Source organism: Balaenoptera acutorostrata, chromosome 13 (genome assembly GCF_949987535.1).
Source record: "Balaenoptera acutorostrata chromosome 13, mBalAcu1.1, whole genome shotgun sequence".
NCBI classification, from domain to species: Eukaryota; Metazoa; Chordata; class Mammalia; order Artiodactyla; family Balaenopteridae; genus Balaenoptera; species Balaenoptera acutorostrata.
The window spans coordinates 60,275,075-60,290,746 of NC_080076.1; the positions used below are offsets into that span (position 1 = coordinate 60,275,075).

The window sequence follows — 15,672 nt, forward strand, 5'->3', positions numbered from 1 at the left end:
TATTCCTTTCAGAAACCCCATCTCCTGCTGTCTGGCTTGGATTCATATCCCAAAACAGTGTAAACTAAAGTACACAGCAAAAAACAAAATGGGTACGACCTTACTTAACTCTAACATATGGATCCAGCATACTCAACAAAGAAAATAATAAAACAGTCTGAGAAACACATCTCCTAGACATGCTATACAAGTTTAATAACTATAATCAATCAGTAAATTAAGTGAATAGTGTTTTCTATGTTTGATGTTATTCGAAATACTGAGGTCTTTTATCAATTTAATAACATAAAATGTTTAGTAAATATTATATTTTATAAGCCATTTACTTTATCAATGGCTCCTCACCCTATATAATTTTCATAAAATTCATGTATTTATATAAATATATGATTCATAAGTATGGATTTTTTCATATACATTTCTCATTAGTTCAGATAAAACTTGAATAATTGTCTCTTTTAACAGACAAAAGCAACATTGTGGGATTCACTGATTTTATCAACCTCAGGTGAAAACTATTTACCAATTAAATCAAGAGTAACCACTAGTAATGAGAAACTTATTAGAAAATTAATCTTCAGAGAAGGAAAAAATTTCATTAAACAACATACTTCACCCATCACTGAATAAAATAAATCCATAAGGTACTTGGACTTGTTTATAAGACAAAGTACTGAAATTCGTCATTCTCTAGAAAATTCTCTCCTGTCACTGCAATTAGCCCCAGACAATAACACCATTTCTTACCTCAGCTACAGAAAGCACACAAAACACAGATGGATGACGGGGGTCAATGCCTTCTAATCTCATTCCAACCTGAAAACCATTTTCACGCTCCGGAAAGGACTGGCCCTACGAAATTTCATGATATAATATTAATCACTGAAATATCTTCACAGTTTGATATTAAAACACTTGGTGTGTCTATGCACACAATCATACAAGTTTGGAAGCTCAATAATATAACCAAAGAAAGAAGCCTGATCTTGGAGATTTTGCCCTCAAAGACGCCTTGATCGGTTGTACGTTCTTTGAAATAGTTCATCGGCCAAACTCTATGTCCTGTGAACTCCCCGTCTACTCCTTTTGCCCATTTTTGCTTAATGATCTGAAGGAGCTCTTCCTGTACACTGGACACAATCCTTTGTTGATAATAATGGTTACTTATTCCCAATCTGTGACTTACTTGGCTTTTCACTTTCTTTATGATGACTGTGGAGAATTTTATTTTAAGGTAATAAAATATATCGGTTATTTCCTGTACAGTTGGCACATCTAGCCTATGAAATCCCTTGCAGCACTGATGTTACATAGATATTCTCCTAGTGTTATTTTATTTTTTAACATCTTTATTGGAGTATAATTACTTTACAAGAGTGTGTTAGTTTCTGCTTTATAACAAAGTGAATCAGCTATACATATACATATGTCCCCATATCTCTTCCCTCTTGCATCTCCCTCCCTCGCACCCTCCCTATCCCACCCCTCCGGATATTCACAAAGCACCGAGCTGATCTCCCTGTGCTATGTGGCTGCTTCCCACTAGCTATCTATTTTACATTTGGTAGTGTATATATGTCCATGCCACTCTCTCACTTTGTCCCAGCTTACCCTTCCCCCTCCCCGTATCCTCAAGTCCAATCTCTAGTAGGTCTGCATCTTTATTCCCGTCTTGCCCCTAGGTTCTTCTGACCATTTTTTTTTTCTTTTTTAGATTCCATATATATGTGTTAGCATATGGTATTTGTTTTTCTCTTTCTGACTTACTTCACTCTGTATGACAGACTCTAGGTCCATCCACCTCACTGAAAGTAACTCAATTTCATTTCTTTTTATGGCTGAGTAATATCCCACTGTATATATGTGCCACATCTTCTTTATCCATTCATCTGTTGATGGACACTTAGGTTGCTTCCATGTCCTGGCTGTTGTAAATAGAGCTGCAATGAACATTTTGGTACATGACTCTTTTTGAATTATGGTTTTCTCAGGGTATATGCCCAGTAGTGGGATTGCTGGGTCGTATGGTAGTTCTATTTTTAGTTTTTTTTTTTTTGGCCAGGCAGCAAGCGGGATCTTACTTCCCCAACCAGGGATTGAACCTGCGGTCCCTGCGTTGGAAGCATGGAGTCTTAACCACTGGACCACCAGGGAAGTCTATTTTTAGCTTTTTAACGAACCTCCATACTGTTCTCCATAGTGCCTGTATCAATTTACATTCCCACCAACAGTGCAAGAGGGTTCCCTTTTCTCCACACACTCTCCAGCATTTATTGTTTGTAGATTTTTGATGATGGCCATTCTGACCGGTGTGAGATGATATCTCATTGTAGTTTTGATTTGCATTTCTCTAATGATTAATGATGTTGAGCATTCTTTCATGTGTCTGTTGGCAATCTGTATATCTTCTTTGGAGAAATGTCTATTCAGGTCTTCTGCCCATTTTTGGATTGGGTTGTTTGTTTTTTTGATGTTAAGCTGCATGAGTTGCTTGTATGTTTTGGAGATTAATCCTTTGTCAGTTGCTTCATTTGCAAATATTTTCTCCCATTCTGAGGGTTGCCTTTTCATCTTGTTTATGGTTTCCTTTGCTGTGCAAAAGCTTTTAAGTTTCATTAGGTCCCATTTGTTTATTTGTGTTTTTATTTCCATTTCTCTAGGAGGTGGGTCAAAAAGGATCTTGCTGTGATTTATGTCATGGAGTGTTCTGCCTATGTTTTCCTCTAAGAGTTTGATGGTGCCTGGCCTTACATTTAGGTCTTTAATCCATTTTGAGTTTATTTTTGTGTATGGTGTTAGGGAGTGTTCTAATTGCATTCTTTTACATGTAGCTGTCCAGTTTTCCCAGCGCCACTTATTGAAGAGGCTGTCTTTTCTCCATTGTATATTCTTGCCTCCTTTATCAAAGATAAGGTGACCAGATGTGCGTGGGTTTACCTCTGGGCTTTCTATCCTGTTCCATTGATCTATATTTCTGTTTTTGAGCCAGTACCATACTGTCTTGATTAGTGTAGCTTTGTAGTATAGTCTGAAGTCAGGGCGCCTGATTCCTCCAGCTCCGTTTTTCTTTCTCAAGATTGCTTTGGCTATTCGGGGTCTTTTGTGTTTCCATACAAATTGTGAAATTTTTTGTTCTAGTTCTGTGAAAAATGCCAGTGGTAGTTTGACATGGATTGCATTGAATCTGTAGATTGCTTTGGGTAGTAGAGTCATTTTCACAATGTTGATTCTTCCAATCCAAGAACATGGTATATCTCTCCATCTATTTGTATCATCTTTAATTTCTTTCATCAGTGTCTTATAATTTTCTGCATACAGGTCTTTCTTCTCCTTAGGTAGGTGTATTCCTAGATATTTTATTCTTTTTGTTGCAATGGTAAATGGGAGTGTTTTCTTAATTTCACTTTCAGGTTTTTCACCATTAGTGTATAGGAATGCAAGAGATTTCTGTGCATTAATTTTGTATCCTGCTACTTTACCAAATTCATTGATTAGCTCTAGGAGTTTTCTGGTAGCATCTTTAGGATTCTCTATGTATAGTATCATGTCATCTGCAAACAGTGACAGCTTTACTTCTTTTCCAATTTGGATTCCTTTTATTTCTTTTTCTTCTCCAACTGCTGTGGCTAAAACGTCCAAAACTATGTTGAATAACAGTGGTGAGAGTGGGCAACCTTGTCTTGTTCCTGATCTTAGTGGAAATGGTTTAAGTTTTTCACCATTGAGGACAACGTTGGCTGTGTGTTTGTCATATATGCCTACTTTCTGGAAGGTTTATATCATAAATGGGTGTTGAATTTTGTCAAAAGATTTCTCTGCATCTATTGAGATGATCATATGGTTTTTCTCCTTCAATTTGTTAATATGGTGTAACAAGTTGATTGATTTGCATATATTGAAGAATCCTTGCATTCCTGGGATAAACCCCACTTGATCATGGTGTATGATCCTTTTAATGTACTGTTGGATTCTGTTTGCTAGTATTTTGGTGAGGATTTTTGCATCTATGTTCATCAGTGATACTGGCCTATAGTTTTCTTTCTTTGTGACATCTTTGTCTGGTTTTGGTATCAGAGTGATGGTAGCCTCGTAGAATGAGTTTAGGAGTGTTCCTCCCTCTGCTATATTTTGGAAGAGTTTGAGAAGGATAGGTGTTAGATCTTCTCTAAATGTTTGATAGAATTCGCCTGTGAAGCCATCTGGTCCTCGGCTTTTGTTTGTTGGAAGATTTTTAATCACAGTTTCAATTTCAGTGCTTGTGATTGGTCTGTTCATATTTTCTATTTCTTCCTGGTTCAGTCTCGGAAGGTTGTGCATCTCTAACAATTTGTCCATTTCTTCCAGGTTGCCCATTTTATTGGCATATAGTTGCTTGTAGTAATCTCTCATGATCCTTTGTATTTCTGCAGTGTCAGTTGTTACTTCTCCGTTTTCATTTCTAATTCTATTGAGTCTTCTCCCTTTTCTTCTTGATAAGTCTGGCTAATGGTTTATCAATTTTGTTTATCTTCTCAAGGAACCAGATTTTAGATTTATGGATCTTTGCTATTGTTTCCTTCATTCCTTTTTCATTTATTTCTGATCTGATCTTTATAATTTCTTTCCTTCTGCTAACATTGGGGTTTTTTTGTTCTTCTTTCTCTAATTGCTTTAGGTGCAAGGTTAGGTTGTTTATTTGAGATGTTTCTTGTTTCTTAAGGTAGGATTGTATTGCTATAAACTTCCCTCTTAGAACTGCTTTTGCTGCATCCCATAGGTTTTGGGTCGTTGTGTTTTCATTGTCATTTGTTTCTAGGTATTTTCTGATTTCCTCTGTGATTGCTTCAGTGATCTCTTGGTTATTAAGTAGTGTGTTGTTTAGCCTCCATGTGTTTGTATTTCTTACAGAGATTTTTCCTGTAATTGATATCTAGTCTCATAGCATTGTGGTCAGAAAAGATACTTGATACGATTTCAATTTTCTTAAATTTACCAAGGCTTGATTTGTGACCCAAGATGTGATCTATCCTGGAGAATGTTCCATGAGCACTTGAGAAGAATGTGTATTCTGTTGTTTTTGGATGGAATGTCCTATAAATATCAATTAAGTCCATCTTGTTTAATGTATTATCTAAAGCTTGTGTTTCCTTATTGATTTTCATTTTGGATGATCTGTCCATTGGTGAAAGTGGGGTGTTAAAGTCCCATTCTATTATTGTGCTACTGTCGATTTCCCCTTTTATGGCTGTTAGCATTTGCCTTATATTGAGGTGCGCCTATGTTGGGTGCATAAATATTTACAATTGTGATATCTTCTTCTTGGATTGATCCCTTGATCATTATGTAGTGTCCTTCTTTGTCTCTTGTAATAGTCTTCGTTTTAAAGTCTACTTTGTCTGATATGAGAACTGCTACTCCAGCTTTCTTTTGATTTCCATTTGCATGGAATATCTTTTTCCATCCCCTCACTTTCAGTCTGTATGTGTCTCTAGGTCTGAAGTGGGTCTCTTGTAGACAGCATATATATGGGTCTTGTTTTTGTATCCATTCAGCCAGTCTATGTCTTTTGGTTGGAGCATTTAATCCACTTACATTTAAGGTAATTATCGATATGTATGTTCCTATTACCATTTTCTTAATTGTTTTGGGTTTGTTATTGTAGGTCTTTTCCTTCTCTTTTGTTTCCTGCCTAGAGAAGTTCCTTTAGCATTTGTTGTAAAGCTGGTTTGGTGGTGCTGAATTCTCTTAGCTTTTGTTTGTCTAAAGCTTTTAATTTCTCCATCAAATCTGAATGAGATCCTTACTGGGTAGAGTAATCTTGGTTGTAGGTTTTTCTCCTTCATCACTTTAAATATGTCCTGCCACTCCCTTCTGGCTTGCAGATTTTCTGCTGAAAGATCAGCTGTTAACCTTATGGGGATTTCCTTATGTGTTATTTGTTGTTTTTCCCTTGCTGCTTTTAGTATTTGTTCTTTGTACTTAATTTTTGATAGTTTGATTAATATGTGTCTTGGCATGTTTCTCCTTGGATTTATCCTGTATGGGACTCTCTGTGCTTCCTGGACTTGATTAACTATTTCCTTTCCCATATTAGGGAAGTTTTCAACTATAATCTCTTCAAATATTTTCTCAGTCCCTTTCTTTTTCTCTTCTTCTTCGGGGACCCCTATATTTGGAACATTGGTGCGTTTAATGTTGTCCCAGAGGTCTCTGAGACTGTCCTCAATTTTTTTCATTCTTTTTTCTTTATTCTGCTCTGTGGTAGTTATTTCCACTATTTTATCTTCCAGGTCACTTATCCATTCTTCTGCCTCAGTTATTCTGCTATTGATCCCTTCTAGAGAATTTTTAATTTCATTTATTGTGTTGTTCATCACTGTTTGTTTGCTCTTTAGTTCTTCTAGGTCCTTGTTAAACGTTTCTTGTATTTTCTCCATTCTATTTCCAAGATTTTGGATCATCTTTACTATCATTACTCTGAATTCTTTTTCAGGTAGACTGCCTATTTCCTCTTCATTTGTTTGGTCTGGTGGGTTTTCACTTTGCTCCTTCATCTGCTGTATATTTCTCTGTCTTCTCATTTTGCTTAACTTACTGTGTTTGGGGTCTCCTTTTCACAGGCTGCAGGTTCGTAGTTTCCATTGTTTTTGGTGTCTGTCCCCAGTGGCTAAGGTTGGGTCAGTGGGTTGTGTAGGCTTCCTGGTGGAGGGGACTAGTGCTTGTGTTCTGGTGGGTGAGACTGGATCTTGTCTTTCTGCTGGGCAGGTCCACGTCTGGTGGTGTGTTTTGGGGTGTCTGTGGCCTTGTTATGATTTTAGGCAGCCTCTGTGTTAATGGATGGGGCTGTGTTCCTGTCTTGCTAGTTGTTTGGCATAGGGTGTCCAGCACTGTAGCTTGCTGGTCGTTTAGTGGAGCTGGGTCTTGATGTTGAGATGGAGATCTCTGGGAGATTTTCACCGTTTGATATTACGTGCAGCTGGGAGGTCTCTTGTGGACCAGTGTCCTGAACTTGGCTCTCCCACCTCAGAGGCACAGCCCTGACGCCTGGCTGGAGCACCAAGAGCCTGTCCTCCACATGGCTCAGAATAAAAGGGAGAAAAAAAAGAAAGAAAGAAGAAGATAAAATAAAATAAAATAAAAGTTATTAAAATAAAAAATAATTATTACGAAAAAAAAATTTTTAAGTAAAAAAAAAAAAACCACAAACAGACAGACAGAACTCTAGGACAAATGGTAAAAGCAAAGCTATACAGACAAAATCACACACAGAAGCATACACATACACACTCACAAAAAGAGAAAAAGGGAAAAAAATATATATGTCATTGATCCCAGGGCCCACTTCCTCAATTTGGGATGATTCGTTGTCTATTCAGGTATTCCACAGATGCAGGGTACATCAAGTTGATTGTGGACATTTAATCCGCTGCTCCTGAGGCTGCTGGGAGAAATTTCCCTTTCTCTTCTTTGTTCACACAGCTCCTGGGGTTCAGCTTTGGATTTGGACCCACCTCTGCGTGTAGGTCACCTGAGGGTGTCTGTTCTTTGCTCAGATAGGACGGGGTTAAAGGAGCAGCTGATTCAGGGGCTCTGGCTCACTCAGGCAGGGGGGAGGGAGGGGTATGGATGCGGGGCGAGCCTGCGGCAGCAGAGGCTGGCATGACGCTGCACCAGCCTGAGGCGCGCTGTGCGTTCTCCCGGAGAAGTTGTCTTGGGTCATGGGACCCTGGCAGTGGCGGGCTGCACAGGCTCCCGGGAGGGGAGGTGTGGATAGTGACCTGTGCTTGCACACAGGCTTCTTGGTGGCTGCAGCAGCAGCCTTAGCGTCTCATGCTTGTCTCTGGGGTCCGCACTGATAGCCGCAGCTCGCGCCCATCTCTGGAGCTCCTTTAAGCAGCGCTCTTAATCCCCTCTCCTCGCGCACCAGGAAACAAAGAGGCAAGAAAAAATGTCTTTTCTCTTCAGCAGCTCCAGACTTTTTCCCGGACTCCCTCCCGGCTAGCCGTGGCGCACTAGCCCCCTTCAGGCTGTGTTCACGCAGCCAACCCCAGTCCTCTCCCTGGGATCCGACCTCTGAAGCCCGAGCCTCAGCTCCCAGCCCCGCCCGCCTCGGCGGCTGAGCAGACAAGCCTCTCGGGCTGATGAGCACTGGTCGGCACTGATCCTCTGTGCGGGAATCTCTCCGCTTTGCCCTCCGCACCCCTGCTGCTGCACTCTCCTCCGTGGCTCCAAAGCTCCCCCCTCCGCTCCCCGCAGTCTCTGCCCGCGAAGGGGCTTCTAGTGTGTGGAGACCTTTCCTCCTTCACAGCTCCCTCCCGCTGGTGCAGGTCCCGTCCCTATTCTTTTGTCTCTGTTTTTTCTTTTTTCTTTTGCCCTACCCAGGTACGTGGGGGAGTTTCTTGCCTTAGGTGTGAGGTCTTCTGCCAGCGTTTGGTAGGTGTTCTGTAGGAGCTGTTCCACATGTAGATGTATTTCTGATGTATCTGTGGAGAGGAAGGTGATCTCCATGTCTTACTCTTCTGCCATCTTGAAGCTGTTTCTCCTCCTAGTGTTATTTTAAAACTTTTGTTCTTCATATTTAAATCTACAATACAATTGGAATTGATTTTTTCTATGAGTGAGGTAGGGCTCTATTTTTTCATATGGAAAACAAATTATTCAAAAAAAATTTTTTTAGTCCATACTTACATTGATCTGCAAAGTTTCCTCTATTATATCATGTTTCTACATGTCTGTGGGTATATTTGCGGCCTTTTAATCCTATTGGCATATTTGCCTACATCACATTGTCTTAATTGCTTATAATGAGTCTTTTTATCTGGAGAGCAATGTTTATCATGCTGAGTTTTCTAATTCAGGAACTTGTTCCCTTTCTATTTAATCTAATCATTTTCATTGTCCAAGATGTTTTCAAAATTTTCACATAGACTTTGTAGTACTTATTCCTGTGTACCTTTTATGCTTATTGCTATTGTAAAAGGAATTTATTTCACAAAAGACTTTCTCATTCATTCCCATTTATTATTTTCTTCAATATTGGTCTTGTTTCCCATAGCCTTGCTGAATGATTAATAGCTTTGAGCAGACAGTTTTGAGAAGATTCAGCATTACTCGTTTATTTATTCTTAACTGAGAATAAACTTATAAGTATACTAATGGAAGATGATGATTAAAATCTAGTACTATTAGATCTAGAGCTGCTTTTTAATCACTACTAACAATTGCTTAATATACGAATGCCTATTTTGGGGGTAATTTATTCTTTTGAGAAAAATCTTTTCATTTGGAAATAATGTCAAACTTAAAGGAACGTTCCAAGAACAAAATAGTACAGAGAATATGTATAGCCTTTGCCTAGATTTATTTATTGTTAACATTCTACCTCATTTGCTTTATCATTTCTGTTTGCCCCCTCTCTCAAGTGTCTGTGTGTATACAGATACAGATGTATACATATACATATACGTGTACATATGATTTTTTAATCATTTGAGGGCTCTCTACCCCTAAATACTAAATTTTTTCCCTAAGAGCAGTCTATTTTCCCTAAAAATAGGAACATTCTCTTACTTAACAACAGCTCATTTATCAATGTCTGTAAATTTGACATTAGTCAATACTTTTAACTAATCTTCCACTCATATTACAATTTTTCCAATTTATCCAACAATGCACTTCATAATATTTTCCCTCCAGAATAGGATTCAGTTTAAGGGCACATATTAAATTTAATTGACATGTCTGTTTAGTCTCCCTTAATCTGGAACATTTTCCATTGCCTTTCTTTATCTTTTATAATACTGACATTTTTAAAGAACACAGTGTTTTTCCTCCTGTATTTTTTAAAATAGAAAGTTCCTCATTTTGGATTTGTCTGATGTTTCCCTGTGATTAGATTCAGGTTATGCATTGTTTTGCCAGCCTGCCATATGGGTGATGATGTGTTCTTCTAAGGACATCACATCTGGTCCATTGGTGATGTTAATTTTGATCACACAATTACAATATTCTGCAATTCCTTCACTATAGTTACATACAGAACACATATACATACATAAACATTTACACATATGTATACACATATATGTATATACATATATATGATAAATCTTAAGTTCAAACAGATCCATCTAATTCAATGCATCCTCAGAGGGCTCATTCTGTCTTTTTCGATCTATATTTGTATCTCTCCTCTAACAAGGTCAACACACTTACTCAGGTACTAAATCCTATAGTATATGTACTGCAGTTTCAGAACTCTTTTACCCCCACTACTATAATAAACAAACCCACAAAAAGCGTTCAGGATTTGTTTGCAATTTTCCCTTCCTGCTCTGCCATCCAAGAATGGGGTATATGAACACTGTGTTCATAAACTACTTGGATTCATTCTTTTTTCTCTCTTCAGTCCAATTATGGGATTCACCTGAAATATGGCTGAGTTCATTTGTTTCTGTTTTCTTTCACGTCTTAATGATTTATTTCAATTTTAATATGCAGAATATTAACATACTTCCAAAAGTTAAAGCTCTACAAAAAGGTACTCGGAGAAGTATCTCTCCTTCCCATGTCCTACCCACCCCATTCTACCTCTTAAAGGTAACCAACCTCACTCTTTTCTGGTTTATCCTTCCCGGGTTTCTTCTTGCAAAAATAAGTAATTATGTTTATATTTTATATTATATTTTATATTATGTTTATGTTTATATGGCAGGCTGTTTTGCATTGGCTTTGTTCACTTCCTAGTGTCCCCTGGAAACCACCCCATGTCAGGTCACAGCCACTGCCCACATTCTCTTTTAAGCTGCACTGTCCTCCACTGTGTGCATGTATTCAACCTTCTTCCACACTTGGGTACATGCTTTTTTTTTTATAAGGATATGAAATTGTTTTAAAATCTTTATGAATTGGCTTGTAAAATGTCGTTAGAAACTTTCTTACATTCACAGCTCAAAACCCAAAAATTTGACGAAAACCAAAAATGAAATGGCAAGAATGAATGATTTCTCAGGAATACTTTATTTCTACAAAAATAAATGTCATGTGTGTGTTTAACTCTCCCAGCCTTCTTCTCACTTCTGCTCTGTTTTCCAGCAGATTGTATTTAACAAGTTTTGTGTGACTACCTCCTGTTCACTGCTTTGAAATGTCTCAGTTAACTTCCAAAGCACCACATCCATATACATAGATACATACACATGCACACAACATGGGTAAGAAAAGCAAAGGGGAAGGAGAGACCGGGGGACAGTATAATAATAAGGCTGAAAGGAAATTTAAGAAGCTGCAGAAAATGAGAGAACACTTTTCATGTTTTAACAAAACTGAAAGATGTAAAATTGGGGATGCGGAGTAACTAGTATTATATCACATATGAATGATAAATGCAAGACACTGGCAATGAATCACAGCCAAGAGGTTGGGATGAGCAACGTCAGTCTTGTCAGCATTTCAAAATGGCTTCTCAGTTGACCCTTTGGGAGCTTTTATGTAATGTTGCAAGGAACCTGTATGGCTCAAGCAGCCACAGGAGTCTTTGGAGGGTTTCAAACAAAAACCAAGACAGTCATTTTAACAATCCGAAAGGCAACATTTACTGAGAAATATCATTGCCTGTCTTCCATCTCTTTTCTGTGTGATGCGTTTATTCATGGCAGATAAAGATGTTTTTCCTTTCTAAAAATCTTGTATTTTATGAACACAATTGAGAGCTGTGCTTATAAAATTATATTTTATGATGAAGAAAAGGGAACTGGAAGCACACACTGAGAGCAAACAATAAGCCCATTAAATTCAGTCATAAGAAATCATAAGGTTTGTGGACCTGAAAACCACTTTTACCGCTAAATAAACTCAAGCCCAGAGAGGTTAAGAGACTTTCTCAAGGTCACACCAGTTTAGTGGCAGAGCATAAGTAAGGACATAAGTCTTCTGAAAGCCTGCCAACTGTTTGTTCCACTAAGGGGACAGAGCGGCAACAAAACGCAAAACAAAACCTGGCTTGAGGCCACAGAAGGCTTCAAGGACATTTCCAGGGACACGCCATGTGCTCCCGGGTACGGAAGTGAAGTTGTTTTGTTTTGTCATTTTCTGTTCTCCGAACAGTTGCAAAATAATGCTTTCTAGTATAAAATTGATGAATTTTGTCACGAATGTTGGAGAAGAAGGATTATTCAAAGTTCCATACCTCATATCAAAAGTAGATACAAATGATATACTATTATTTAAAAATAAAATGAGTCAGAGCACTAGAAAAAAACAAAGAAAAACAAAACACCATGCCTAGAGAAAAGCAGACGGGCTATTGGCAGAATTCCTTTATGAAATACAATCGTGTTCACGGGTGTGTGCCAGCAGGTCTTTGCTCCATGGGTAGACAAAGTCACAAGTGCACAGTGGGAACAACTCTTGGGCAGTTGGTAGATATACCTGTTCTTCACTGAGAACCCCACTGCAAGAGCAGAGAGATGATCCTGTGATGACAATTTCTGAGCCACTACACAGACTGCAGAAGGTCGGCGGCCACCAGCACCAGCAGAGCGTCACTGAAATACGTGCCCCACAGAAGAGCGCCTACACACTAAGTGGACGACGCCATCTGAATGTTGACAAGCATCCTACGTTATCCACAGGCAGGAGCTGGCAGCCAACAACACTCCCCTGGTCATAATTCAACATTGAAAGAAATGGGAGAAACTGGGCATGGGATGGAATCGCAGCTACTGAGGCACAGGTTTTTAGCGAGCTTGCAAAGGGCCGGGCCAGGGCCACAGGCCAGCGGTTTCTCAGTCCCCACATGATGGCTGTCAGAGGGAAAGAGGTTCCTAGGACTTTTACACGCAGACGATAAAAACTAAATTTCTTATAACACCAAAGACCACTGCCATGAGTTCAGCGTCCTCGTTAAATGGTTTATCTCAGCAACATCTTCAAAATCTTAAATCATCTCAATGTGTATCTTCAGGGCTGAAATGTCACAATTTTGAACGTGAAAGGTAAGCCATCAGGAAGTCTTATGTAGGCAAACTGTGATATAAACAGCTTGACCACAGAGAATTTAGCTTTTTGTCAACACTTGACAATTTTCTTTCCTCAATGGGGGAAAAATCAATTATGTTATTTGTAGAGTAAAAAAAAAAATTCAAATACTGCAGAAGGGAACGTGAGAAAAACATTTTCCAGAGACAAACACAATCAAAGAGGAAGTTACAAAATGCATTTGCAGCTCTCTCTGAAGCAGAGAGACTCAACCTGCCAGGTTTTGAGCATGGTATGTGTCAACATAGCATCTGATAAAACAAAATGAATCTGGGTTCATGTTTGATCTGAATATCCAGGACAATCCGCATGTATCTGAAGAACCACTAACACTTGCTGTCACAGCCAAAAACCTAAGAATGGTTCAACGCAACTTTCTCACTAAACAGAAATGAAGAAGAAAGAATGACACGGATGGTTACAGAGGTGAGCTACCCTTCATCAAGCCATATACAGAGGCCTTCTATGCTACAAGCCCTTGTGCAGCACAGAACTGGGCCACACCCTGTTCTAAGCACTTTACAAACATTAACGCATTACATCATCAAGAAAAACCCTATGAAGTAAGCGTACATTTTCCAGATGATGAAACTGGGCCACAAGTGGTTATGGAATGTGCCTGAGATCACAGTGTGTGTCTGTTTTTAACGGGCAGTTAGTCACTATGGGAGGTCATTCTGAAAGGTTATAGGCAACACTAAAGACATCATAATTTTTAAGCTTTTATTTTATAGTGAAAACTTGGGATGAGCTTTTTTTAGATATTAAAAACTGGAGGTCTGAGTATGTGCTACATGACCAATAGATGATCCCCAGATGCCAAAAGTTTGAAAACAGTGCCATGTTGAATGCCAGACCCCATGTGTGGGAATTTACTATAGGATCAATCAGGAGAGTAAGGACACATGGCATCGGACCCGTGACTATCCATTTGGGGAGGAAAATGCAATTATATTCCCACCACAATAGCACATATAAAAATAATTTTAGATGGAGAGAAATTAGACACAATACAACGGAATTCAGTGCAGCTATCAAATAAAAGCAAGCCACAGACCCGGATCTGCTGAGACAGCATGATGGCCATGAGGTACTGATAAATATAAAGCAAGTAACAGACGAGGAACACGCAACCATTTATATGGACATTATTCACATATCTACATAACTACATTATAGAGATCTGGAGGGACACACATCACATTATTTTGAGTGGTTCACCTAGAGCGGGGAACTGACAGAGAGAAAGCCTTTTATTTTTATACTCTTCTGTCTTGTTAGAATTTTTAATGGCATTGTAATTTTTTTAAAAAGATCAATACACACACACGATCAAGTGATGAAGACACTAGGCAAATAGGCAGGACCCAGGTCATAAGAAGCTTTGCATGGTTTGTTAAGGACCTTTTAGTTTATCCTTAGTCAATGAAGTAGTAGCAAAAGCTTTTAGTCATTGGGAAGAAAAAAAAAACATTATTGCATTTTATTAAGATCTTGTTAGTGGAAATGTGGAGAATTAATTAGAAACGTAGTAAAATTAGAGGTAGAAAAGATGGGAAAGGAGGCTTTTAATATCTACTAATAATTGAGAATTTGCCATGTACCATGTACAACATCTAACTCAGCTCATTTAAGCCTTAGCACCCCTGCATTGGGACTGTTACAATCCCCACATCACCTACAAGGAAACAGAGGCTCAGAGAGGTTCACAAATTGCCCCATTGGCCCAGCTAGTCAGTAAAAACCTGGAATTGGAATACAAACCCTGGTCTGTGCTTACTCGCAAAGTGATATTGTATTTGGGAATGTTGCGACAGCCTGAACAATGGTGATGAGGCCCTCAACCAAACGCAGAGCAAGAGCTGGGAGTGGAGACAGGGGCCAGGCTCTGTACCTATCTGGGAGGTAAAATGGGCACCACCTGCTGACTGGCCAGATGCACAGGATGAGGAAGGTGGGGAATTTCAACTGACACCCAGGTTTCAGGCTGGAAAGAAATCTCCATATTTTCCAAAATGTGATCATGTTTACTTTTATAAAGTTATCAGTATCTACTGAGACCTCCAAGGACTTGATGAGCAGCTCATGAAAACTCTACCTCTGTACGTGCTTTTCAATTCCAACTTTCTGCTGAATTACTATAGCTTCTATGTTCTCCCGGGCATCTTGCAATGAATCTTTCATCCTAGAAGTGTCTTCACCAAGAAATACTGCACACGATGAAAGGTTATGAAATGCCTTCCTTGCTTTTTCCTCAAGAAACTATGATTGTCACCTGAGCTAAGAGTGGAAACTACCAAGAATATTAGAACCCCTTCTGACTCCCTCTTGTTTTAATCACGGAGAAAATGGAGAACTTGAAAAACACACACACAGCACACACTCACATACATATACACACACACTGTTGTTTTGTACTCTTGTTTAATGTAGCTGTTCTTAATGGTGGAGAAGTGGGGTCCATGATGTATTCAAGGGTTCTGGAAACCTTCTGAATTTTATATAAAATTTTGTGCACAAATTGATACAAGCACTTCTCTAAGGACATGATCAATAGCTTACATTAGATGTTCAAAGGGGTCTAAGACCCCCCCCACCCCCCAAAAAAAGACCAAGAGCTGCACGGCTGTCCTTTATAGGAACCTGCCGTTAATC

General features: G+C 38.9%; 1 protein-coding gene across 1 annotated transcript in view; it reads right to left on the reverse strand.

Moving 5' to 3' along the window:
* L3MBTL4 (L3MBTL histone methyl-lysine binding protein 4) overlaps positions 1-15,672 on the reverse strand; it is a 308,033-nt gene that overhangs the window by 239,354 nt on the left and 53,007 nt on the right. The window contains exon 5 of the mRNA XM_028162388.2: positions 748-852. Within this exon, the coding sequence (XP_028018189.2) occupies positions 748-852 (105 nt within the window). The remainder of the gene's footprint in view (positions 1-747; positions 853-15,672) is intronic.